Below are 24,953 nucleotides of genomic sequence, written 5' to 3'. Positions count from 1 at the left end.
TGTGAACTACACAAGTCTGGGACCTTGATTAATACAAATTTCAATTTCAATTGCTAGCTGCATTTATTTTTGTGCAAGTGAGATGAGTAAAGAGAATCTGTTGCATAAATCATTGTCTGTCTGGTGTCTATAAGCAGTCTGGTCCTAATACAAAACAAAAGGATTGAATGTACATAACAAATACAAACCTCAGGATCTTAGATTAAAGTCCAGAAACAGGGAATATAACAAATGCACTGTTGAAATGTCACTTTAAATGGTCTTAAACAGGATTTAGACACATGTGGTAGAATATCCTCGCTCCAGTACAGTAGGTTTCATTCAGCTGGTTCAAAACCCTCCTGAAAAACACACGAAGAAGAGGAAAACGAAAGGAAATATTGCAATGGAATGCAAGAAGTTTAATTGCCAATGGACAAAAATTCCAAAAATGTATAACAAATCAAGAAAATAGTCCTGACATTATATGTGCTCAAGAAATGTGGCTTAAACCTCAATAAAAATTTTTTATTCATGGATACATTGCAGTCAGAAGAGATAGAAATAAAGGAAATGGTGGTGGGGTAGCAACATTTATTAAACAAGATATTGGGTATAGAACAGTTGAGGTAAATGGGGAGCAAGAGGTTGCAGTGGTGGAAATATGGGAAGGTGTACAGAGTATTAAAATAATTGACTTTTATAATCCATGTGACAGGTTAAGCAAAGATAAACTAGAAAATATTGGAGGAAATGGAAGTCATAAAGTGGTATGGTGTGGTGATTTTAATGCACACAGCACATTATGGAGGAGTACAAACACAGATTACAGTGGATTGATGGAGACATTAGTGAGATTAGTGTGTATCAATGATGGAAGATTTACAAGAGTTGATTTGTCACAAGGAAAATATTCGATGTTAGACTTAACTCTAGTCTCTGAAAGTTTAGCTGGAAAATGTGATTGGAAAGTATTAAATCAAAGTACAGTTGGTAGTGATCATTTCCCTATCAGCAGTACAATCGGTTTAGATATAGTACAAATTGTGGTGGAAAAAATTGCCAAGGTGGAAATTTAAATCAGCCAACTGGGACAAATTTAAGGAGTTATGTCATAACATAATGTCTGAATTTAGTAAGTCTATGGAAGATGTAGAGGATTTTAATCATAAGATATGTGAAGTTCTTCAGAGTACTGCTAAAGAAGTAATAGGTAAGAAGAAGGCTGGTAACAGGAAGAAAGCCGTCCCATGGTGGAATGAGGAGTGTAGTGAGACAATTAGTAAAAGGAATAAAGCACTTAAGAGAGTAAGAAGATCATTTAATCATAATGATTTTATTAATTATAAAAAAGCACAGGCCATAGTGAGGAGAGTAATACGGACATCTGAGAGAAATTATTGGGGGGAATTTTGCAACAGTATTGGGGAAGATATTGAAATTAATGAAGTTTGGAGTATGATGAGGAAAATGGGAGAGAATAGCAGCATACCTGTATATAATGATAGACTAGTAATATCAGACATCGAACAAGCGGAGGCGCTAGCAGAAACATTTACTAAAGTGCACAGTAACTCAAATTTGTCAGATGAAATGAGGAGGTATAGGGAACAGATCCTGAGTAAGAATCCTCAACTATTGGAAGAAAAAGGACCATCTGGATGTACTTTAGATTCAGAGTTTACTCTGTATGAGCTGAAGAAAGCGCTTGCAGGGGTTAAACAAACTTCACCAGGAAGAGATGATATTGGTTATGAGATGGTAAAACATCTATCAGAGACATCATTAAGTATAATTTTAAGCCTCTTTAGCAAGGTGTGGGAGTCAGGGAAGTTACCAGCTGACTGGAAGCATGGTGTTATAGTGCCAATCGCAAAGCCAGGCAAGGATCGTACACAACCAAATAACTACAGGCCCATAGCATTAACATCAAACCTTTGCAAACTGATGGAACGTATGGTAATGAGCAGATTGGTGCATATCATTGAGAAGAAAAACCTTTTCTCACCATATCAAAGTAGTTTCCAGAAAGGGCGAAGCACAATGGACTCTGTGCTCTGTTTGGAAGCTGAAATAAGAAAGGCACAAGTAAACAAGGAAGTGTTAGTAGGAGTATTTTTCGATGTTGAAAAAGCATACAACATGATGTGGAAAGAGGGACTTTTAATAAAATTAGAAGGAATGGAAATAAAAGGAAGAATGTATAATTGGATCAAGAATTTCTTGTTTAAAAGAACTATACAAGTTAGTTCTGCATTTTCTCAGATAGTTAGTGTTAGCAGTCCTATTCTGATTAATCTAATGATTAATGACATTTTTACTCAGATAGACACGGGGATAGGAAGGTCCTTGTATGCAGATGACAGCGCAATGTGGGGCATGTGGAGAAGTGTGTGCAGAACGCTGTTAAAAAAGTAGAACATTGGGTTAATGAATGGGGTTTCTGTTTCTCTGTAGCAAAAACTCAGGTGATCTGTTTTACAAAAAGAAAAATCAATCCAATAATGAATATTAAAATGTATGGACAACAATTGGAGCAGGTGTCAGTAATTAGATTTCTGAGAATGTGGATGGACTCAAAAATATTCAGAAAATGGTAGACAAAGGTAAAAAAGCGATAAATGTAATGAGGTGTTTGGCAGGAGATGAAATGGGGGGCATGTCGTCAGTCTCTTAAAAAAAAGTATATACTGTGCACTGAGAAGAGCAGCTATTGATTATGGCAGTATGGTGTATAGTTCTGCATCTAAAACACAACTTTTAAAGATTGAGGCAATTCAATCACAAGCACTGCGAATATGTTGTGGAGCAATAAGATCATCTCCAATAACAGCAGTACAAGTAGAGATGGGTGAAATGCCTCAAGATATCCGAAAAATTAAAGATGAGATACTGGATTAATATAAAGGGACACTTAGATAGTCATCCAGTTAAGAAAGTTCTGAAGGATTGCTGGGAATATGAGTATAAAAAACTATCGAGCTTTGGATGGACTGCTAATGAGGAGGCACGGAGTATGGGAATTAGTGACATCAATATTGCCCCTTCTGTGGCAACTTCAGCAATTCCTCCTTGGCTTTTCCCTATGCCTGTAGTTGACATTCGGTTATATGAAGAAAAACATAACAAAGAAATATGTTAACAAATATAGCAGTGCAGCAATCATTTGAACAAACATATTATAGCATATTACAGATATACACGGATGGCTCTAAAGATCCTGAATCTGGAATAACAGCAGCTCCAGTCTATATACCCCAATTCAAAGTCAAACATATCAAAAAGAATTTCAGATCATATATCTGTTTTTACTACAGAGATAACAGCAATATTTCAAGCACTTCAGTGGATAGAAGAAGTACAGCCAACAAGAACAGTAATTTGTACAGACTCCCTTTCAGTTTTAAATAGCTTGTTAAGTGGAATATCAACAGCGAGACAAGATATGATATTTGAAGTGATGCAGAGTCTATTTAGAATAAGACAGTCTGGAATTATGGTAAATTTCCTATGGATACCATCACATATGGGTGTGGAAGGAAATGAGGAGGTAGACGATCTGGCTAAACAGGCTTTGAAACATGCACAAATTGACATTAAAGTGTCATTGAGTAAAGCGGAAGTAAAAGGGTTAATTGCAAATGAAACAAGAAAGAAACGGCAGAAGGAGTGGGATAGTGGAACAAAAGGTAGACGCTTTCATCATATTCAAGAGAAAGTAGGTCTAGAAAGAAGAAAGTCTGGCAACAGGAAAGAAGATGTTTTAATGTCAAGAATGCGTATTGGACATTGTTCATTAAATCAGTGTCTGCATAGAATGGGGAAGCATGAAAATGGAAACTGTGATAAATGTGGTCAAGCAGAATCAGTAGAACACGTACTTATAGAGTGTGATTTAAACTAATTCAAGCTTTAAGATCTTTCGGAATAAATAATTTGTCTCTTCAGGTTCTGTTAGGAAATGGCCCAAAACAATCATGGATATTTCATGAATTAATTACTTTCTTAAAACAAACAAGACTGATCAATAGAATTTAGAATAGAGTTGTATTTTTTTTTTTTTTTTTTAATTATTGTTTTCGAACTTCCCAACCATTATGCGCTCCACACTCCTATCCAGTAGGTGGCGGGAATGCACCATTTCAGTTGGTCTGTCAACCGCCATTAACACCAGAAGAAGAAGAAGAAAACGAAAGTAAAGTCACAACACTGTGAACAACATCAACAGAGATACCAAATAAACATGTTGCTTTCTGGATTTGATCCATGCGATGTTCCAGAAAACATTCACAATGATAACCAAATCTAACACTCGCGATCATTTATGAATATTTAATCCACAATTCATCGATCAGCAAGAGATTTTGAGAACGACGCGCGCTGACAGACAACAAGAGTAGGAGGAAAAAGAGGACGTTTATATAAAATACTTATAAATTCTCTTCGTAGTGGACAAGACTTCAAGAAAGTAAGTGAGGGGGTGGGGTGTATTTTTCAATAACCCTCAATAATCAACTTATTGAGAAACGATTATTGAAAACGAATATGTTTCTGAAGGATTTCTCTTCCGGTTTAGGCTGTTGATTTTGTGATGCGAAATCGAAAGTATTTTTGAACCAGACATTTACAGTAGACATGTAGATGAAGCCTAAGGTTTTATTTATTAATTTATTATTATTAAATCGAATATTTCAGTTCATATATAACAATTATGATTAGTAGTTATACAGTATGACCATTATAATTCAGGTTACTTTTACTCTACTTTTTTCAAATGATTCTAAAACAATTATGAATTCAACCATCATTGTGAACTTGAAGTAATGATTAAATGACAAACAATTAAACAATTAAAAAAGATTGGGTAAATATGATTGTAAAATTATATTAAACTGCAATAAAGAATATAAGAAATTAGGTAAATTTCTGTTCCCCAGTGAATTCATATTTAGAGTCATGAGTCAGTTAAACTCATTAAACAATCTGAAATTATTAAGACCATTCAGTTATTTTACATGACAATATATTTGTAACTCACTTTATTTTATTCATTGTTTTTGCTGTTGTTTCTAACTCATCATTCTTCATTATTTTCTTCAGTAACTGCCATGTTCTTCATCTCTGTAAAATCTTGTCATTTCCAGGTCCTGCTGAACGATTGATTGTTTTCTCAAACCAGTGCTGATCAGAGGAGCGAGGAAAGGACTCTCTCTCTAAGATGAGTCTCTCAGAGAAACACAGGTAAGACTGCGTCTGTTTCACACAATCATTTTAAACTCTACTGGAGTTTGTTTTTTCCTGTGAATAACAAAACTTTAAACATTGTTTTATATTTCTTCAATTTTGAACTTCTTAAATTAACTCTGACATTGTTTATAAAACTCTGTTTGTCACAGGACTCTATAGACAATATCACAGTTAATAATTTGTTAATTTCCTTCTAGACGCGACCACACTGAATTAATCCAAATACATGACTTTGGTTTTTAGATCATAAAATTATTGACAGACATTAGGAAACAACTATACACTTAATTTAATTGAAGTATGCTAACAAAACCGTGTCACACACACATTTCTGCTCTCCATTTCTGTCAATAAACAAAAACTTGACATGTTCTCTTAAAATGTTCAAGTATTTTTAACATATTTAATCTCACTCATGTACAATAAGGAAATCATTAAAACAATCTGAGCCAGAAAAATAAAATGATCGTAAACTGTAAATTGTGTGAGTGTGTGCATTTCTGTGGAGGATTAGATAAAGACACGGATGTGTTTCAGACACAGTTGAACCTCCTTTACTAAAGTGTTTTTCTCTCTGTTCTTTGTGTCATTAGTGTAAGATCAGGATCACATGTGTCCAGCTCTGTGTCTCTGAAGAGTGACCGGTCAAAAGGTATAGGACAAGACTTCAGTGGGGAAAAACCATCATCTAATAAAAGGTATTTTGTGTGTTTACTTTATAGGGTTGCATTATTTGTCCACAGTGGTGTATGTGATTGAACTTGACTGAATAAAATCATATCAAATTCAAATCAATTCACATTTATTTGTATAGCGCTTTTCACGATACGTTTTAAAGCAGCTTCACAGGGAGTGCATGTCAGCATTACAATTTAGAGTGATCTGTTATCAGAGTCGACTGTTCTATTATTAGGATATATAGAAACTTCTATAATATGCATGTTGATCCAGAGTTTGCTTCATCTGAAGTCCTCGTAAGGGTTGGCGCCGTCTCTTCACAGGTGTTGGTCATCTGAAGTCTTCATAAGACACAATAAAACTCAATTCCTGGGAACCTTATGGATCTCATTCCAGTAACACAATTACACAGTGTTTTTTCAATTATTTTGTGTCATTAGTGTAAGACCAGGCTCATATGTGTCCAGCTCTGTGTCTCTGAAGAGTGATCAGTCAAAAGAAGGTATAGAACCAAACTTCAGTGAGAAAACACCATCATCTAATAAAAGGTATTTCATGTTTCTAATTTTTGGTCACACGTTGACTGTGTTAAAAAAGTTGTATCAGTGAATATCAATCATGGAACATTTTTAGATCAAATATTTATCATGTTTTCAAGTTATCAAGTTTTCATGGCTAATGTTTTTTTTTTTCTAGCTTTCTGTAATATTTTGCCTAGAAAATCAGTATTTTATTGTATTTATTTGATTACAGGCTTCAATATGAGACATTAGACTCAGACGTTCAGACTCACAGGAACCACAAGAATTTCAAAGACAATCTCCTGTGGATCTTCCAGGTAGGAAAACACATTTTCATAAATGTTTAATATTTATACCGAACAAACATTATTTGTTATTGAACAAAGAAATTTAATTTAATTACTCTTAATCACTTAATTTTCCCTTTGAAGCACTTTTTTTTTCTATTTGTGAAAAATAACAGCTGGTTAGCATGTTAGTCTTTTAATTTGATTTTTCATTTTTGCGATATTATAATTATTGAATAAATAGTGTTGACCAAATGTAGATGTACAAATTGGTTTAAATTGTGTTATTCTGTCTTTTTTCTTACTTTTGTTTGTAGGATCTTGAGAGCACAATAATCACATTTCTGAAGAAAGAGCTGGAAAAGTTTAAGAAAATATTACAACATGAGAACAGAGAAAACTTTGTGAAGGACTTTAATGAGAATAGATGCAGTATCAAAGCAGCAGCTCTTGATCTCACACTACATTACCTGAGAGAGATGAAGCAAGATGAAGCTGCTGATGATCTAGAAGGTCAGAGACTCATGACCATCTGTCAGATTGTCACTTATTAATGTAGACTATCCATAAAACTATAAATTAAGACTAAAACTATCTATTTTTTGTTCCTGTGTTTAGATGAGCTGATCTTCATTCATCAGCTAAAATGTGGCCTAAAGAAGAAGTATCAATGTGTGTTTGAAGGAATTGCGAAGCATGGTGACTCCACACTTCTGAATAACATCTACACAGATCTCTATATCACTCAGGGTGGCAGTGAACAGGTCAATACTGAACATGAGGTCAGACAGATTGAAGTTGCTTCCAGGCGTCATGAATCTCAAGAGATTGAGGTTAAATGCACAAATTTGTTTGAAGCTCCTGAACAAGACGAGGAGATCCGAACTGTACTGACAAAAGGAGTCGCTGGCATCGGAAAATCAGTCTCTGTGCAAAAGTTTGTTCTGGACTGGGCTGAAGGAAAAGAAAATCAAGATATCAGTTTCATATTTCCTCTTCCATTCAGAGAGATGAACTTAAAGGAGAAAGAAAAACTAAGTTTGATGGACCTTATAACTCATTTTTTCCCAGAGACAAAAGGACTGAACCTTACAAGAAGGAATCAATTCAAAGTCCTGTTCATCCTTGATGGATTGGACGAATGTCGCCTTCCTCTGAAGTTTGATTGTAATGAGACGTGGTGTGATGTATCGTCACCAGCCTCTCTGGATGTTCTCCTAACGAACCTCCTGAAGGGAAATCTGCTTCCTTCTGCTCTCATCTGGATCACCACCAGACCAGCAGCTGCCAGTAAGATTCCTCCTGACTGTATCGACCGGCTGACAGAGATACGAGGATTCAGTGACGCTCAAAAGGAAGAGTACTTCAGAAAAAGATTCGCGGATCAGAATCAGGCCATCACAATCATTGATCATGTTAAAAAATCAAAGAGTCTCTTTATCATGTGCCACATCCCAATCTTCTGCTGGATTTCAGTCACTGTTCTCCAGAACATTCTGGAGGAGAAAAGAAATAATGATGTGAAAAACAATCAGGCTGATGAGATCTCTAAAACACTACAGGAATCAAATACTGAAGACACTCCCAAGACTCTGACACAAATGTACACACACTTTCTCCGCTTTCAGATCCAGCAGAGCCGCCGAAAGTATGATGGAGAATACGCAGCAGATGTTTCCTGGGATAAAGATGCCATCCTTTCACTGGGGAAACTGGCATTTCATCAACTGGAAAGAAACAACGTGATCTTCTATGACACAGACCTGGAAGCCTGTGGTATTGACGTCTATAAGGCATCAGTGTACTCAGGCATGTGTACCCAGATCTTTAAGGAGGAAACGGGGATCATTCTTGGTACCATGTACTGCTTTGTTCACTTAAGCATTCAAGAGTTTTTTGCAGCCCTTTATGCACATCTGTTTCTAGACATCAACAAGAAAAGTGTGTTTGTTCATGAGTCTACAGAACAGGAAAACAAAAATGAAACCATGATTGATTTTCTGAAGACTGCAGTGGACGAGGCGCTCAAGAGTGACAATGGACACCTGGACCTTTTCCTTCGCTTCCTCCTCGGTCTGTCACTCCAGTCCAATCGACGACTCTTACAGGGTCTGTTGACACAGCGAGACGGCAATGACCAGAGCAACAAGGAAATAGTTCAGTACATCAAGCAGAAATTAGAAGGTAATCTGTCTGCAGAGAGATCCATCAATCTGTTCTACTGTCTGAATGAACTGAACGACCAAACTCTGGTGAAGGAGATTCAGACCCACCTTAGCAAAGGAAGTCTCTCATCTGGTGACCTTTCACCTGCCCAGTGGTCTGCTTTGGTCTTTGTGTTGATGACATCAGAGGAAGAGCTAGAGGAGTTTGAGCTTCAGAAATTCAAGAAATCAGACGAGTGTCTCATTAGATTATCGGCAGTCATCAAAACCTCCAGAAGAGCTCTGTAAGTCACTTAACATGTTTTGTCATGTTTTTGTCATCTGAAAAATGCATTTATCTACATTATTCTATAGTGATTCCCCATCATGAACATGAACTGAAAGACCCTGATATACTTCAAGCAAAGTTCTTTTTTGTTCTTCGTTTAGGGGTTAAATGAAGTTCGAAATACATGAGCAGCGATATACTGTAATCGAACATCTGACGCCACCCACACTGCTGAGAGCGACGGTTAAATGAATATGTACAAATGTTGCGCGCTTTCCTCTCAGTAACAAAATAAACACAATAAAACTGAGAAACTAGCAAGGATTTGTGGATATGTTTGTTTGAATAAGCTCTGTAATTCGGCACTCCAGCAAAGTCACGTTGCGTTTATATTATAACACTTTATACAGTATATTCGTTTCAGCCTGATTTTGTTCGAAATGATTCACATCAGTTTGTTCTTCGATTTCGTTTGAAGTGTATCGGGGCCTTTACCAAGTAAAGCCTGACATATGAAATAATCTATTTTTTTAATGGAGACAGTTTATCAAATATTTAGACAAAATATAAAAGAACATTTAAAAACGTTTGCGCATTTGTTTTTGTTACAGATGTTATTTATATTGGCAAAAAATAAAATGAAATTCTGAAAGGTTATGATATAAAACAATGAGATTTTTATATAACAGGCTAAATAAAGTACAGTTATATTATCAGTTGGTACTCTGTATCTCCCAATAATTTGATATTTTAAATGCTTAGTTTTATGAGTAGTTCTGTAGTTTTAATTGTGTTTGTAATGCAATAAGTAGATGATTGAGAGATTTACAAATAAACATTCATCAAAAGTCTGTTGTATCATATTTGATGTACACATTTAATAATTTTTTTTATCGAGTTTAAATTAAAATATGTATTTGTAATTTAGTAAATATTAAGTAAAATAAATATAAATTTAATTCCAACAATTATTATTAATGTGTTTATACTATCATTAAATTAATGATATTTCACCCATTGGCCACCCTGCTCTCTAAGATATCAGCATCGGTCATCGGTTGACCACTATGAATAATCAAGGAAACCTCAATTGCTTTAATCCAGTAAATGTTAATCTTGAAATATTAATAACTAATACAATTTCTTAGGTTCTTAGATTTAAGTAATCTTAGCTTTACTTAAATCATTAAAGATTTAATAGCAACAAGACATTTATATGTGAATGCAGGCATTTTTTAAGACATCACTAACCCTAAAATCTACATAAACTCCAGAACATAATATTTACATAAATTCTCCAGCTTTGTTATTGTTGAGCAACCGAAGCGTGAGCTGGTAAAGCAACACCTTCTTTTGGAAAGCGGGCTGCAAGTAACAGCTCATTTGCATTTGCACACACAAAAAAGGCATGTTTTTGCTCACACCCAAATAGGGGCAAATTTGACCAGCTATAATAAATGATCTGTGAGCTGAAACTTCACAGACATATTCTGGGGACACCAGAGACTTATATTACATCTTGTGAAAGGGGCATTATAGGTCCCCTTTAAGTGTCCAAAGAAGCGAGTCAAAGGCAACAGTGGCAAGAACCCAAACTCCATCAGGTGAAAGAAATACAGAAAAAATCATTGGAGAAACCAGGCTCAGCTATAAAAAGCTAGAAATCGTAACACAAATATTTTTTTTCATATTTTTCACATGCTTCATTTTACCCAGGAAATTTGTACAGGAAATACTAGTTTTGAAGAGTATTCATATTTTAGCTCAGCCTCTTTACTGTATATATGCTGTTTAAGTAAAAATAATAATGGAAAATATATTTTATATTTGTATGTAGAAAATGTATTGTATGTGTTCCATCTAATTATGTGATGTGATTTATTTCTCTTGTAGGTTAAATGACTGTAATTTAACAGACAAAAGCTGTTCAGCTCTGGCTGCAGTTCTTGGAGCAGATACTAATCTGAGAGAGCTGAACATGAACAATAATAATCTGCAGGATTTAGGATTGAAGCTGCTCTGCACTGGACTGAAGAATATAAACTGTAAATTGGAGATACTGAGGTAAGTTGAGTCACAGGAGTCAAATGCCGAGAGTGAGGTGCAATGACTGACAGGATGTTGACAGAGGCAAAAGCGCAAGAGAACTTTTGTTAATAAATGTTGCATTTCTTTGTTTAAAGTGCTACTATTATGGATTTTTGAAAATTATCTTTCATGTAGTGTGAAACATAGCTCTAAGTGAATGAAAACATCCTGCAAAGTTTTAATTCTGAAAGTGCACCGTATATTAAGTTATTGTCTCTCAAAAGTAAGAGTAGACTCTAAATCAATTAAACGAGTCATTTGTAAAACCAATCTTAAGCTGTTTCATTGTGACGTCACAATGAAACATTAGCATATTGCCCGCCCACTTATTGCACATGCCAGGGAAAACTTGAAACCCGAACCTTGTGCTGTGTGTTCCCGTCATTTTGCTGACGACTGCTTCTTCAATCTAAATGCGTTCAACGAGGGATTCGCAGGCTGGTTGTTATTGAAGGATGGGTCAGTACCCAGTTTATTTGGACCAGCTCTTTTCCTCCTCCGAATTGCAACCTGTGAGTACGATTAATAATTGTTGCCACGTTTGACAGACTGACTGTTTTGTAGGAAAGAATGTAATTATAATTCTCACAGAGAAAATAATTTAAATTAGTTAAGTTTTTAAGGAGCCAAGATATAAAACTGCCCCCAAACAAAAAATAAATAAAAATCTTCTAGACAAATATGCGATTAGCAAGGACTAAAATCCAGTGTCTTACATCCACACAGTTCTGAGTTTCAGTTCAATGGCCTAAGTAGAGTAAAGTTACTGGACTGAAACCCTTATATGGTTCAATCCAAACATGTCAGTGACGTCTCCGCGTCCAAATTCCAAGCCAGAGTCACCTCATTCTCTGTAGCATGTACAATACGTATTTATCCTAGTTGTGTGTTGTGTTCGCTCCGTGCAGCTTGTAGGTCTCCGGCTAACCAGCTAACAGCAGTATGTGTTCCCTCGCAATTGTCTAGAAATGTGTCAAATGTTTTTTGATGTTATTACTTGGAGTTATGATAAAGAATAGAGTAATACGTTGGTGTACACCTGCAGTGCTTTATCAATACGTTTCTGTGTTGCACTAACGCATATACCATGACTGTGTGTTTACCACCGAGCTGTGGGCTAGGTTCGCTAACATAAACACAAAACAACTTAATTCCACTCTGAGTCTTTATTTTTAGAACAGAGCGGATCACCATCATTATTATAATAATATCCCTTGTGCAACCTTATGGACATTTTTGTCCATTTCAGTTTTGTTTTTGTTATAAGTGTGCCTTTGTTAATGCCAACTACATGAATTTTGGCTCAGGTGTTTATTTTTATTGGAATTTTAATATTTTACCCTCATTTCCTTCAAAAAATCAATTTTACCCTCCGTACAAAAAATAGTCACACTCAGGACCTTAAGGACAAAAATGTCCACATTGAAACCCATTGAAACTGCAATTTTTTAACCCAGGGCCATTTGACTATAAAATGATACAATATTTGCAAATAGGCATTCATTCTATCGACAAGACTTCAAATTTTACATTTTTACCATTTTTTACTAGATTGTGCCATATTTTCAAATTTGGCATATAAAAGAAATACTCGCTTTATTTGTGTTTTCTGCTTATGCATATTATAGAGTCAATTTGAAAAATAATGCAGCTATAATTGTGTGGGTATGTTGGTAAGGATGTCAGAGTGTAGTTTGCATGTGTTTACTGAAAATTTAATGTGTGTAATTAGTTTAAAAGAAATTATATTGTACTGACAATCAAAAATCCCACTCCATGTATGAGTCACACCCTTGGCAGGGTCATAGGGCCATGTGAAAACTATGAAAAAGGTCAAAGAAGGTTAATGAGCTTTGAGGTTTTTCTTTTTCGACCAAACACGCATCTTAACCCTTGATTGCACTTTTTCACTTGTTATTGTTTTTGTACAGAGATAAAAGGTACGCTTGAATTTGAAGTTCAGAAGCCCCTAAACACATTGTTTTAGTTTTCACCACAAGAAAATGCTGATTGTTTAGTCTGGTAGATTTTATACAAAGTTTGAGTTCACACAGGTGTCCTCACAGCCAAACCTATAAATATGTGGTGCTTGAGGGGTTGATCATTTCATTGTTTGCAAGATGAAGAGACGTTACTCAGCAGAGGAAGCTCTGAAGCTAGTGTTGCCCACTGACAGTGAACACACAGGTGCATTAGAAGCTGAGGATGTAAAGAAACCAATTTGTAAAGCGTTAAAATTCTGAAAACGAACGTTTGGTAATTATGAATAGAAGAGATGCTGATAAAAAAAAAAAAAATTAATATTAATATATAATATTTCTATGACAGTTTTTTGGCATGGACATTTTTGTCCATTATGGACCTAAGTGTTAGTTTTTGTATCTGACACTACATAAAAAATATAAATGCCTCAAAATTAATGTTGTTGTTCTTCATTGACACACCCAAGAATCTAATAAGCAAAGAAAAAAAATCTGCTTAGCATTTAGTTTATGAAAATAAACTACTATTTTTAATTTTTTCAACACCTATGGCATTATGTAAACAAACCAGCATTTAAAGGGTTACAGTTCTTAAAATTAATGAATGTTTGGCATCTATGGATAGAACAGATGCTGGTTAAAAAATTTACATCAGCGAAAGTGGAAAAAAATATTAATAAATCATATTTTTATGACAGTTTTTGGACAAGGACATTTTTGTCCATTTTGCACCTATGTGTAACTTTTTTTTGATGCACAAGGGATATAATGTAAGTGATGCAAGCACTATATACTGTACTCTATGTTAATCAGCAGAAGTCATCTGACCAATCACCGCAGATTAGCGTCACGCAAACAAGGGGTTCGGCAAAATGAATCATTGAGCGAATCATTTGGGAGTTGTTGAGCAAATAAGGTAAAAATAAATGCATATTATAAGACAATTAATGTGTTTTTTGACCTTGCATGATTTTAAACCTGTTGTTGGGGACTTCCAAAACAAAAATAGGAACCTTTCAAATGCCATAATAGGGGCACTTTAATATATGTGAGTTTGTCTTTGTTTTATTGTTGCTGTGTTTTTCATTAAAAAATAATAATTAACTACGAACTAAACATTCATTTAAAAACCCAAAGATCTTTTATTTATTTGCTACAATGTGGGTATACCATATCATCCGTCTTATTCATTTTGGTGATAAAAGTCCAATGTTTAAAAAGCGCAATGGGCTCAGTGCTCAAGATGGTGTCTTTGAGATTTGGCGGTGTGAGTGTGTGCAGGTTTACCTCCACTCATACTCTTTCAGTCTTAGCGATGTTCGCATTTACTGTAAGAAGAAACTTTTATATGAAGCTTGGCTAGGTATAATTATTATTATTTTTTTAAATTAAAGAGAAGATGGTGGTCTATCAGAGATGAAAGAAAACATTCTTACATTATTGTGTACCTCTGTGGCTGTGCTGTAATTCGTCAAGATACGCAGAGATTATCTTTTTCTTTCTCCTCTTGTTTGTCTCCATATTCAGTTGTCAGTTTTTGCAACTAGCTTTCAATACATTTGTACAAAGAACAAAATCAGGGTTCCCACGCGCCTTGAAAGTACTTGGATTTCAGACACATGAATTCAAGGCCTGGAAAGTACTTGAAAACAAATATTGGTCTTTGAAAGTGCTTGAATTAAATTTGAAATAAATTTTGTGAAAATTATAACAGATCCCCCTTAGTCCTATAGTATATTTGTTTTGGAATATTATTTTACAATCAGTTTCCGAATGTTTTCCATTGCGGTACTTTCCCTTGCTTGTTATTAGGCGGGGTTTGGACATTTGAGCAGCTGTGACACTTGCTGTGTCCGAAATGAACATTCTTATAGGGGTGTGCCATTTTGATTGTGAAAAATTAAATGGTCTCCACGATCGGCTTTTGAAGAAATATCGTTGTATCGTGCTATAGTGCTTTCTGTCAGTTGCAGTCCTGGTGCCTCTGTCTCAACATACTGTGAAGTACAAAGTGACATACATTCCTTTTTTTTTTCAATTTATTTAATATAGTAGCTTTAACAAGAAACCTATAAATTAGTATTTTTATCTTCATCCACTTTGGGCTGAAAGTCTGTCATTCTTTTTTCTTTTGTAAGCGTAGGACCAAAATCAGCTCAAATGAAATAATTTATAGGGAATTACAAAGAGTCATTTAGTTTACGACCGAGCAACTGAATCATCCAGCGTTCATCTGCTCGGATCGTAATAAGCTCTTGTAGCGGATATGAATATCCACTATCGTGAAAACACTGATTAGAGCCCGGTAACTTTAAGATCGACAGTTTAAGACATTAAATTTTACAAGCACATAATACAAGACACTTTCTTTTAAAATCTACAAGAGACTTTATTTATTCTAACACAAACTAATCTAACACAAACACACATACACAAACATTCATACGTGTTGCAGAAAGAAAGGAAATGAGAGAGAAAGAGTTTTAAGAGAAAGAGAGAGAATGATATGATGAGCATTTCTAGCAAAATATGCACTTCAAAAGACCTGACCTGAACGAACCATGAATCATTAATTTAATGCACCAGTTCAGCTTTAGAATCTGGAGGTACTTGCTTGTCAACTTTAAATGTGAATCTCCTCGTCGGCGTCCTTAGCTTGGAGAGAAGGATTTTTTCGAGTCGATGATTTGTTGCAGGGTCTTTTCAGGTCCGGATTGTGTTAGGTAAAAACCAATCCCGTTTGAGCGTGCTGGCAAAATGAAAGGAAGTCTCTTTGTCATGGCTGGAGTTAAAGTTGAAGCGGCAAAAGTCGTTGGTTAAACTTTGCAGCAAAACAGAACATGAGACTCTCAACTGAAAAGAAAATTAAGTAAAAGAAAAGAAAAGTGAGTGAAAGTTGGATGGCTTGAAGGAGCTGCTTGTCTGTTCTTTGTCAGCTTAGTCTTGTCTTCGTTTTGTTCTTCTTGTTAATCCATTGTGTTACTTTTCTTTCTTTCTTTCTAGTTTGTTAACTTTAATGTGACTATTTAAACTTAGGTGTTTGTCCCACCTCTGTGAGGAGTTCTGGCCAATCAGATATCGTCTTGTTTCAAAAGGTGGCTTTTCTTCACCCCCAATCATAAAATAAGCGTTATCTCCGGACTCTGGAATTGCCGGCTTCGGCAGAGAGTACCGTTTTAGACATAATTTATATTAAATGGAATATGACACATTTTACACAGATTTCATTCAAGCCATGATTTAAACATACATTAGAGATTTAAATTCATTCCAAATAAGGCATACTTTCAATCAATCATTCAAAAGTTATCACATTTACATGAATTGTGGGTGTTCTAAAACATAACTGGTCACATGTAGCATGTGTAGACATGATATAAAATTTATGCAGTTGAAAGATGTTTGATAAGTCCATTTCAAATTGTTTGGAACAGTTTGATGCAGTTTTAGTTATAGAAACCTTCTTTGTGGGTTTTTCTGTAAAGTTAGGTCACTCAGAGAAACGGGCCTGCATTGTCTCTCTGTCTCTTTTGATCTGGAGATCAAAGACTATTTATCTTCTGGTGACCATTTGGTTTAAGTTTTGCCGCCTCTCCTTCAGTCAGGAAGCATGGGTGCCATAAGAGTAATTAGCAGGGGGTTGTTCTGTAGACGGACTGGAGCCGAAAATTAGATTCTCAGAGCTTGGGTTTCTGGAATAATGTTTTGAAAGAATCATCTGAATGATTCATTTGTCTGGTTCGTCCACGGTTCCTACAAAGGCTACTTTTTAATATATAGGGAAATTAGTTTGACTGTACTGCTCAGTCACTGGCAAAATAGTAAAAACAACATGAAAAAGATTTGTGATCAAATCATGAAGCGTGATATTTTTGCCATATCGCCCACCCCTACTTATTAATAAGAATATTATGCATATTGTGTGTAGTTAGTTGTCCCCCAAGGGGGCGTTTTCCCCACTCTACCCTAAATTCACAATTGAGAGTTAAAAAGTCAGAATTGCGTGATTATAAAGCCACAATTGTGTCTTATAAAGTCAGAATTGTGATATATACTGTAAATGGCAATTTAGACTTTTTTTTTCTCAGAAGTGCTCATTTATATCTCTCAATTCTGACTTTTTCCTCGGAATTGCAAGCTATAATATATTGTATGTATTCCGACAATTACGATCCATATGATCCTATTTTTTCACTCAATTGCAAAATTTATTTTTTTTACAATATTCTCTCTATATTATAATGTTTTTACTCAAGTAATGATTCATAAAAAATGAAAACCAAAACTAGTGTGGAAAGATTGTTAATATTAGGGATAAGAAAGCTGCAACTGGTTTTAATATATTTCCAAAATTAATGTAGAAATGATTCTAACCTCTTCTGGGTTAAAATGGATGCAGATGCAATAGGAGGGTTAAAATGTTAAGAACTGTAAGAGGTCTTTCATGACGCTCCATATGCTGGGATGTGAATTTGATAGGTGCTTGATATAAAATAAATTTAAAAAGTCCTTGAAATTCATTGAATCTGGTGATCATGAAAGAGTGGGAGCCCTGACAAAATAAAATTTACTTTGAGGAATTTCTGTTGTTCAGGTTTAACTGATTTCATGTTAACATATGAAATTAAATTAAGGACATGCATCAGAAAAATTGGGAATGTTGGACAATAAATATATAACAGCTTGTTTTTGCAGTGTAGTATGTTAAAGCAAAAGTGTCCAAAAGTGTGAATTATGGGATAACGGACACAGCAATGCATTATGTATTATAAGATCGTTATGTTTGTAGCGTGATCCATTAAAACGTACAATATTCAATTCAGACCTAGTGGAGTGATTATTACTATTACTCCACTAGGTCTGAAATATATTGTTCGCTGCAAACATGATGATCTTAAATTCATTAATTATTAATTTACTATTAATAAATGTGTAAAGTTTCATAAAATGGAAATACTCAATAAAGTAGGCTAACTACGTTACCTCAGATGGTTGAATGGTTGGATTCCACAACTGGTAAAATAAAACATATATAAGACAATAAACAACATTTACTGTAGGAGCCATAAAATTTACTGATGACTTAATTTAAAAAATGTTCTATTGCGCTTTTGATTTGGTTGTGAAATTCGCCGATTTTGGGTGCGTAAGATGTGAAGGATTCTATGGTCCAGTTGGCATTTTCACCCCATAATGGCGGCCGCGCTACCGGAGCGCCATCTAGTGGCTGTTGCCCAAAAAGGATCAGAGTTTCGCCTCTTGGGTTCTGTGCTCTTTGTTATTAATTAGTTTTGGGCGTGTTGAGTGAGATTCTACTGCTTTATCCATTTTATTCCTCTATGTTGTCACATTTGCCGGTTTCGTGTCAGTTTGTGTAGCACACTGCCACCTAGCGGTGAACTTCAGAACAGCAGCATATACCGAAATGAGCAAAATCATGATATCGTACATACTGTTTGAAAAAATATATATACACCGGTATTTTTCCAGTACAGTATACCACGCATCCCTATTCAGACTTGCTAAATCTGATCAGATTTCAATCGGATATGCGCAAAAATCGGATTTGGACTGACAGTCTGAATGAGGCTTATGAGACTCCAGCTTAAAAGCCAGAAAGATCTTCAGGCCTTAATTTCACACTCTGTATTCATACTGAAAATCATGATCTAGTGAGCTTTTGCCCTTCTGCTCTGTGGGACGTTTCTGTTCTTATGAGTTTGCTTTAGGACTGAGTGTCGCTCGAGTTTCTTTTTTAAATATCTCTGACTATCAGACTTTGTTTTCAAGTATTTATATATTTATTTGTAAATTTAAATGTTCAAAGAAAAGTGTTACATCTAAATAACTAACTAGAGCTTGTCTTTAGTACAATCATTTAAGTTTTTTATCTTATCAATCATGTTTGTAATGCAACAGACATTTAGTTGAGAACTGAATTGACTCTTCTGCAGGTTTTTGAGTGCTGCTGCAGATGAAGCCTGTCAGTATGTGGAGAGAGTTGTGGGTAAAAACCCGTTACTCCTGAGAGAGCTGAATCTGAGTGAACATGAACTAGGAGACACACGAGTGAATCAGATCGCTGCTCTACTGCAGGATAAACACTGCCATTTATTTAAAATATTACATTACTTTTAATTGTAATTTTACTGTAGCTGATTATAATTTTTCCTCAGTTATTTGAGTCAGAGCAGTTTTTTTCTCAGCCACATCAATGTAAAGAAATAAAATTAAACAGGAAATTAAAAACCCACAATTAAAATGTGACATCAAGCTTTAAATATTTGACTAAGTCAGTTTGATCATGGGTCAATAATTATTTTAGTTACTGTAAAAGGAGAACAATGGTTTACTTCCAGAGCTTAGAAAACTCTTCAAATAATTAAAAAACTAAAATTAAAATGTGAATTGGGTGCATTATAAAACACTGACCGGGTTCGCCTAAAATAAATAGTGGTTATTTATTTATTTTTTTTGGCGCACAAAAAGTATTCTCATTGCTTCATAACATTAAGGTTGAACCACTGTAGTCACATGAACTTTTTTAAATATGTCTTTACCTTTCTGGGCGTTTAAAAATGTAAATTATCTTGCTGTCAATGCAGGCTTCACTGAGCCATCAGATTTTATCAAAAATATCTTAATTTGTGTTCTGAAGATGAACGAAGGTCTTACGGGTGTAGAACGACATGAGGGTGAGTAATTAATGACAGAATTTTCATTTTTAGGTGAACTAACCCTTTAATTTATCATAACAGAGTCAAACATTAAGTCTGTTAGAACACCATCAGTGGAAACAGCTGATTCGTCACGTGGGTTTAATGTTCGCTGTCAGAATTTATTCAGAATTTATCCATCGCTCGTTTCTGATGCGGTACTTGAAGATGTGCATAAAAACAGGGTGATGAAGTCTGGACTTTAATTAGGCCATTCCCAAACTTTAATTTTCTCATTTTTCGACCATTTTCAGGTTGCTTGTTGTGAATCATTCAGATCAAAGACTTTCACAGCTCTACAGTTTTAGATAATTGAAATCTTGAAAGTGATGTTGATGTCTAACATATTAAAGTTCTCTGTGTCTTTTGTTTGTCTCCATATTCAGTTGTCAGTTTTTGCAGCTAACTTTCAATACATTCATACAAAGAACAAAATAAAATTCACTTTGAGGATTTCTGTTGTTCAGGTTTAACTGATTAATCATCGGAATGTTTTCATTCCTGTTCTAGACTCTCTAACTGCAGTGTAACAGAAGAAGGTTATAAAGCTCTGGCTTCAGCTCTGAGATCAAACCCTTCACACCTGATAGAGCTGGATCTCACAGGAAATGATCCTGGACAATCAGGAGTGAAGCAGCTCAGTGATTTACTACAGGATCCAAACTGTCAACTGAAGACACTGAGGTGAGACAGGATGAAATAATTATCAAAATTAGTTATATGCAGGCTAATTATTCATAACAAATATATTATTTTAGTTATACAATAAGCTGGACAATTTGTTGCATCAAAATGATCAAGATCAGATCAGATGCTGCAGGTTCTGACATGATGATGATAACCGTCAACACAGTTTAGTTGTGGTTCAAGCTACAGGTCAAATAGACATTATGGGTCAGTATATGTGCTATTCTGGAGTATGGTATACCTTGACAATTAACATGCATAATTTTGTTTTTGTGCACACTTCTCATTAAAAACTCTAGATAAACTTTCAGTCAAAATATTTTCTGAACACAATTGTTTTCCATCAAGCCCAGATTCACTGTATCTCTACAGCAGGTCTATGAGTCTCCAGATGTTCACAAACATGCAGTTTCACAAGCCAGTTTTCTCTGCTGATGTTTCTCACTCCTCCTGCTTAAAAGCCAGAAAGATCTTGAGGCCTTAATTTCACACTCTGTATTCATACTGAAAATCATGATCTAGTGAGCTTTTGCCCTTCTGCTCTGTGGGACGTTTCTGTTCTTATGAGTTTGCTTTAGGACTGAGTGTCGCTCGAGTTACTTTTTTAAATATCTCTATTAGACTTCATTTTCAAGTATTTATATATTTGAAGTGTTCATTTGCAAAAACCGATAAACGCCACTTTAAAAAAAACAAAAAACAAATGAACTAACTGCTGTGCGTTATTCTCCACATATAGCACGTTCTGTACCCTAAATCCGTTTGGTCAGAAAAGCCGGTATTGTCCACTGTCAGGCATCGCGAGTTCACGTTTTACAGCAGAAACCGACAAGCGCCCTTGTTGTTTGTGTACAGAAACCGATAAGTCCGTTTTAGCGAATCAGCGCACAGTATTCAGGTCAGGTGACAAGGCTTCTAGTCACTTCAGAAAGACGCGCTAGCTGAGGGAAGTTTTGTCAAAGCTGACTAAAAGTGATCGAGGATTTATAATTTCGACTCCTGTAAAACCTTGTACACCATACACGTCTTACATGATGAACCCTTGGTTGTGTGTGTGTGTCGATCTGTTAGTGTGCGCGTTTGTGTGCACACGTGTGTTTGAGTGTGTTTTAAATGCAATTACTTGGTTTTGTTTAACTCTGAAACATGAAATGTGGAGTTTAATCTGCTTTTGCTAAAGAACAAACTTTTAATAAATATAAAAAACATACTTTCAATGAACTTTAATTTTTTAATTTACCTGTATTTTTTGGAGTTATTATTACTTAATCAAAACAACCCAACTGCAGTCTGATTGATATTACTTGGAATGCACAATAAAAAAACATGATTTGTGAGAATTAATAAAAATGGAGTTAACTGTTTTTGCAAATGAACTCTTCATTTATTTGTGTATTTAAATGTTCAAAGAAAAGTGTTACATCTAAATAACTAACTAGAGCTTGTCTTTAGTACAATAATTGAGTTTTTTATCTTATCAATCATGTTTGTAATGCAACAGACATTTAGTTGAGAACTGAATTGACTCTTCTGCAGGTTTTTGAGTGCTGCTGCAGATGAAGCCTGTCAGTATGTGGAGAGAGTTGTGGGTAAAAACCCGTTACTCCTGAGAGAGCTGAAACTGATTCAACATGAACTAGGAGACACACGAGTGAATCAGATCGCTGCTCTACTGCAGGATAAACACTGTCGACTCAAAACACTGATGTGAGTATTGTTCATTTATTTAAAAATTTACATTACTTTTAATTGTAATATGACTCTAATATTTCCTCACGTATTTCAGTCAGAGCAGTTTTTTTCTCAGTGTCACACAGAGCCACAACAATGTAAAGAAATATAATTAAACAGGAAATTAAAAACACAATTTAAATGTGACATCAAGCTTTAAATATTTAATTAATAATTTAATTATTTCAGTTACTGTAGAGGGAGATCAATGGTTTTCTTCCAGAGCTTAGAAAACTCTTCAAATAAGTGATAGATTGAAATTCAGCTGCTCTATAAACACAGAGATGTCTTTCCTAACTTTCACAGGTTAATTCTGTGTAAATTAAATATAAGTGTGTATATATTGATGCTCTTTTTGAACACGACTGCTGAATGTGATCATGTTTACTGATTGCTGGTGTGTAACAAAGTTTTTTGTGACATCAGAACTGTTCATAACTGCTTTCAGTTTAATGTTTGTATTTCACAAAATGTAAAATGTTTAATTTTGGTGCAGCATTTACTGTAACTTTTGAACAAGTGCATTTTAGAAATCTGTGATCAGAATCTGCCTGTAATAAGATCCACCGAAGGCAAGTTGTCTGAACACAAGTGCAGCTTTATTCTAGTGATGTTACTCCTGATATCGAGGCTTCGAAGCTTGTGTCGAGAACATCAGGATCTTCCCGCCGGAGCTCCGTATCGAGGCTTGTATTGTTTCAGTGAAATGACGTCACCGGTGACGTTCGAAGCCTCGTTTGAGTGAAGTGCTTCGAGAAGGGGTTCATTTTTGGCGGAACAATGTGTTTTTTCCCTCTCGTGTTACACAAGCACTTCCACTTCTCTCTGTCCAGTCCACCTTAATCACTTTCACTTTTTTATCCGGTTCAAAAAACTTTGTTTTTTCTTGTATGTTCAACAACAGCATTGCCCAGTTACAAAATTATGAAACATTATAAAACAACACTGAACATAAATACTTCACAGAACTAATTATTTATTTATTTATTTGTGTATGTTAATGTATCATGAACCATGTAACACACATTTTGGTGCTGTCAAACTAAACTTCCTGCACCATATTTCCATTGATCAGCATGTGTCTCTGTGTGCATTCAAAGCCTCGAGAAATGAACCACTTTTCAACACATTTGGCTGGAAAGCTTCATGAAGCTTCATTTCTCCACCACTACTTTATTCAAATAAACATGAACAAAAATTAAAATAACAAAAAACACTTGGAAACTAAGAAACATGAACATAAATCTCACCAACAGCAGTTACAGGGAACAAAGCCAGACTAAAGACAATGATAACATGAGGGCTATATATACACACAGACACTAATGAACAAACAAGAAACACCTGAACACAATGAACCAATGAAAACGTGTCACATGAAACAAGGAACCAATCAGAACATGACACATGAACAGGGGGAGCACATGACAAGATCACATGAGGAGCAAGACTGTGAGAATTATACAAAATAAAAGACATGAAAACATAAACTAAACTAAACCCAGAACAGACGTGACACTGCCTCACGGTGCAGCACTAAAGCAGATGAACCTTTTCCAAAACTTGTTTGATTGTCTTCTGCTTCAGGAAATACTTTCATTCCTTAATCTGTTAATGTTCGTTTATACAATTATTCATTGTTCATGTTCGTTCACAGTGGATTAACTAATGTTAACAGAAAACTTTTTTATTTAAAACTGTATTAGTAAATGTTGAAACTTACATTAAGGTTATTAAATGCTGTACTAGTATTGTCCATCATTGGTTCATGTTAACTAATGTAGTTAATGTGAACAAATGAAAGATTATTGTAAAGTGTTAGTGAGTCGACAATGTGTCTGAAAACAACCGACATAAACACATTTGTCCCAGTGATCAAACCAAGAGTGACATTGACACGAATGAACCTTAAAGATGAGATGAAATGAATGTGTAAACTAACATAAATAGATTGATGATTTCAACCTTTGTATTACAATGTCGTAGTATATTTAAATGAACAATGTGTCGTCTTTCTCTATGTTACCTGCACCTGGATATCCCTGTTTATTTGTCAGCAAAAGTCTGCTGGATGAAGCTAAACATGTTAGTGGATCATCATAGATCTGAGTCATTGTCTTTTCTCTTTCTGTCTTCAGTCTGAGTAGATGCAGAATTACAGAGGAACAGTGTGTCATCCTGACTTCAGCTCTGAAATCAAACCCGTCACACCTGAGAGAGCTGGACCTGAGCAGGAATAAACTAGGAGACTCTGGAGTGAAAAACCTCAGTGATCTACTGATGAACCCACAATTCAAGCTGGAGAAACTACAGTTAGTATCATTATACTGTATTTACTGTTTAATTTATTTTAAGTCAACAGGGCACAAGTCACATCATTTGTAGCGCTGCATCTCCATCTGAAGAAAGATTCAGAAATGGTATTAGTTAATGGGTTTGTATGTGTATCAGTAAAAAGAGCATTAAACTTTGAAGCATTTTAAACTTTGTGGCTGTAAAAGTGTTTCATATGCTGGAATCTGACAAATCTTTGCTGTGAAACAAGACAGAAGTGAGAACAGACTAAAAAACAGTGTAACAAATTGTCATGAATGTCTGGTTGTA

The 24,953-nt window shown here is 35.1% G+C and overlaps 2 protein-coding genes across 2 annotated transcripts in view; both read left to right on the top strand.

Moving 5' to 3' along the window:
* The window catches only part of LOC127522225 (uncharacterized), an 884,749-nt gene that overhangs the window by 513,824 nt on the left and 345,972 nt on the right, over nt 1-24,953 (top strand). Inside the window, exon 67 of the mRNA XM_051911962.1 lies at nt 24,488-24,661. Within this exon, the coding sequence (XP_051767922.1) occupies nt 24,488-24,661 (174 nt within the window). The remainder of the gene's footprint in view (nt 1-24,487; nt 24,662-24,953) is intronic.
* On the top strand, nt 4,135-9,165 carry LOC127522266 (protein NLRC3-like). Its single transcript, XM_051912040.1, has 7 exons — nt 4,135-4,447; nt 5,124-5,220; nt 5,820-5,924; nt 6,345-6,452; nt 6,658-6,742; nt 7,030-7,225; nt 7,331-9,165. Exons 2-7 carry the CDS (start codon nt 5,198-5,200, stop codon nt 9,163-9,165), a joined length of 2,352 nt encoding a protein of 783 aa, XP_051768000.1. The 5' UTR covers nt 4,135-4,447; nt 5,124-5,197.

Source organism: Ctenopharyngodon idella, chromosome 2, assembly GCF_019924925.1.
Source record: "Ctenopharyngodon idella isolate HZGC_01 chromosome 2, HZGC01, whole genome shotgun sequence".
NCBI lineage: Eukaryota > Metazoa > Chordata > Actinopteri > Cypriniformes > Xenocyprididae > Ctenopharyngodon > Ctenopharyngodon idella.
The sequence above is the reverse complement of the archived record's forward strand: the minus strand, read 5'-3'. Positions and strand labels throughout refer to the sequence as shown.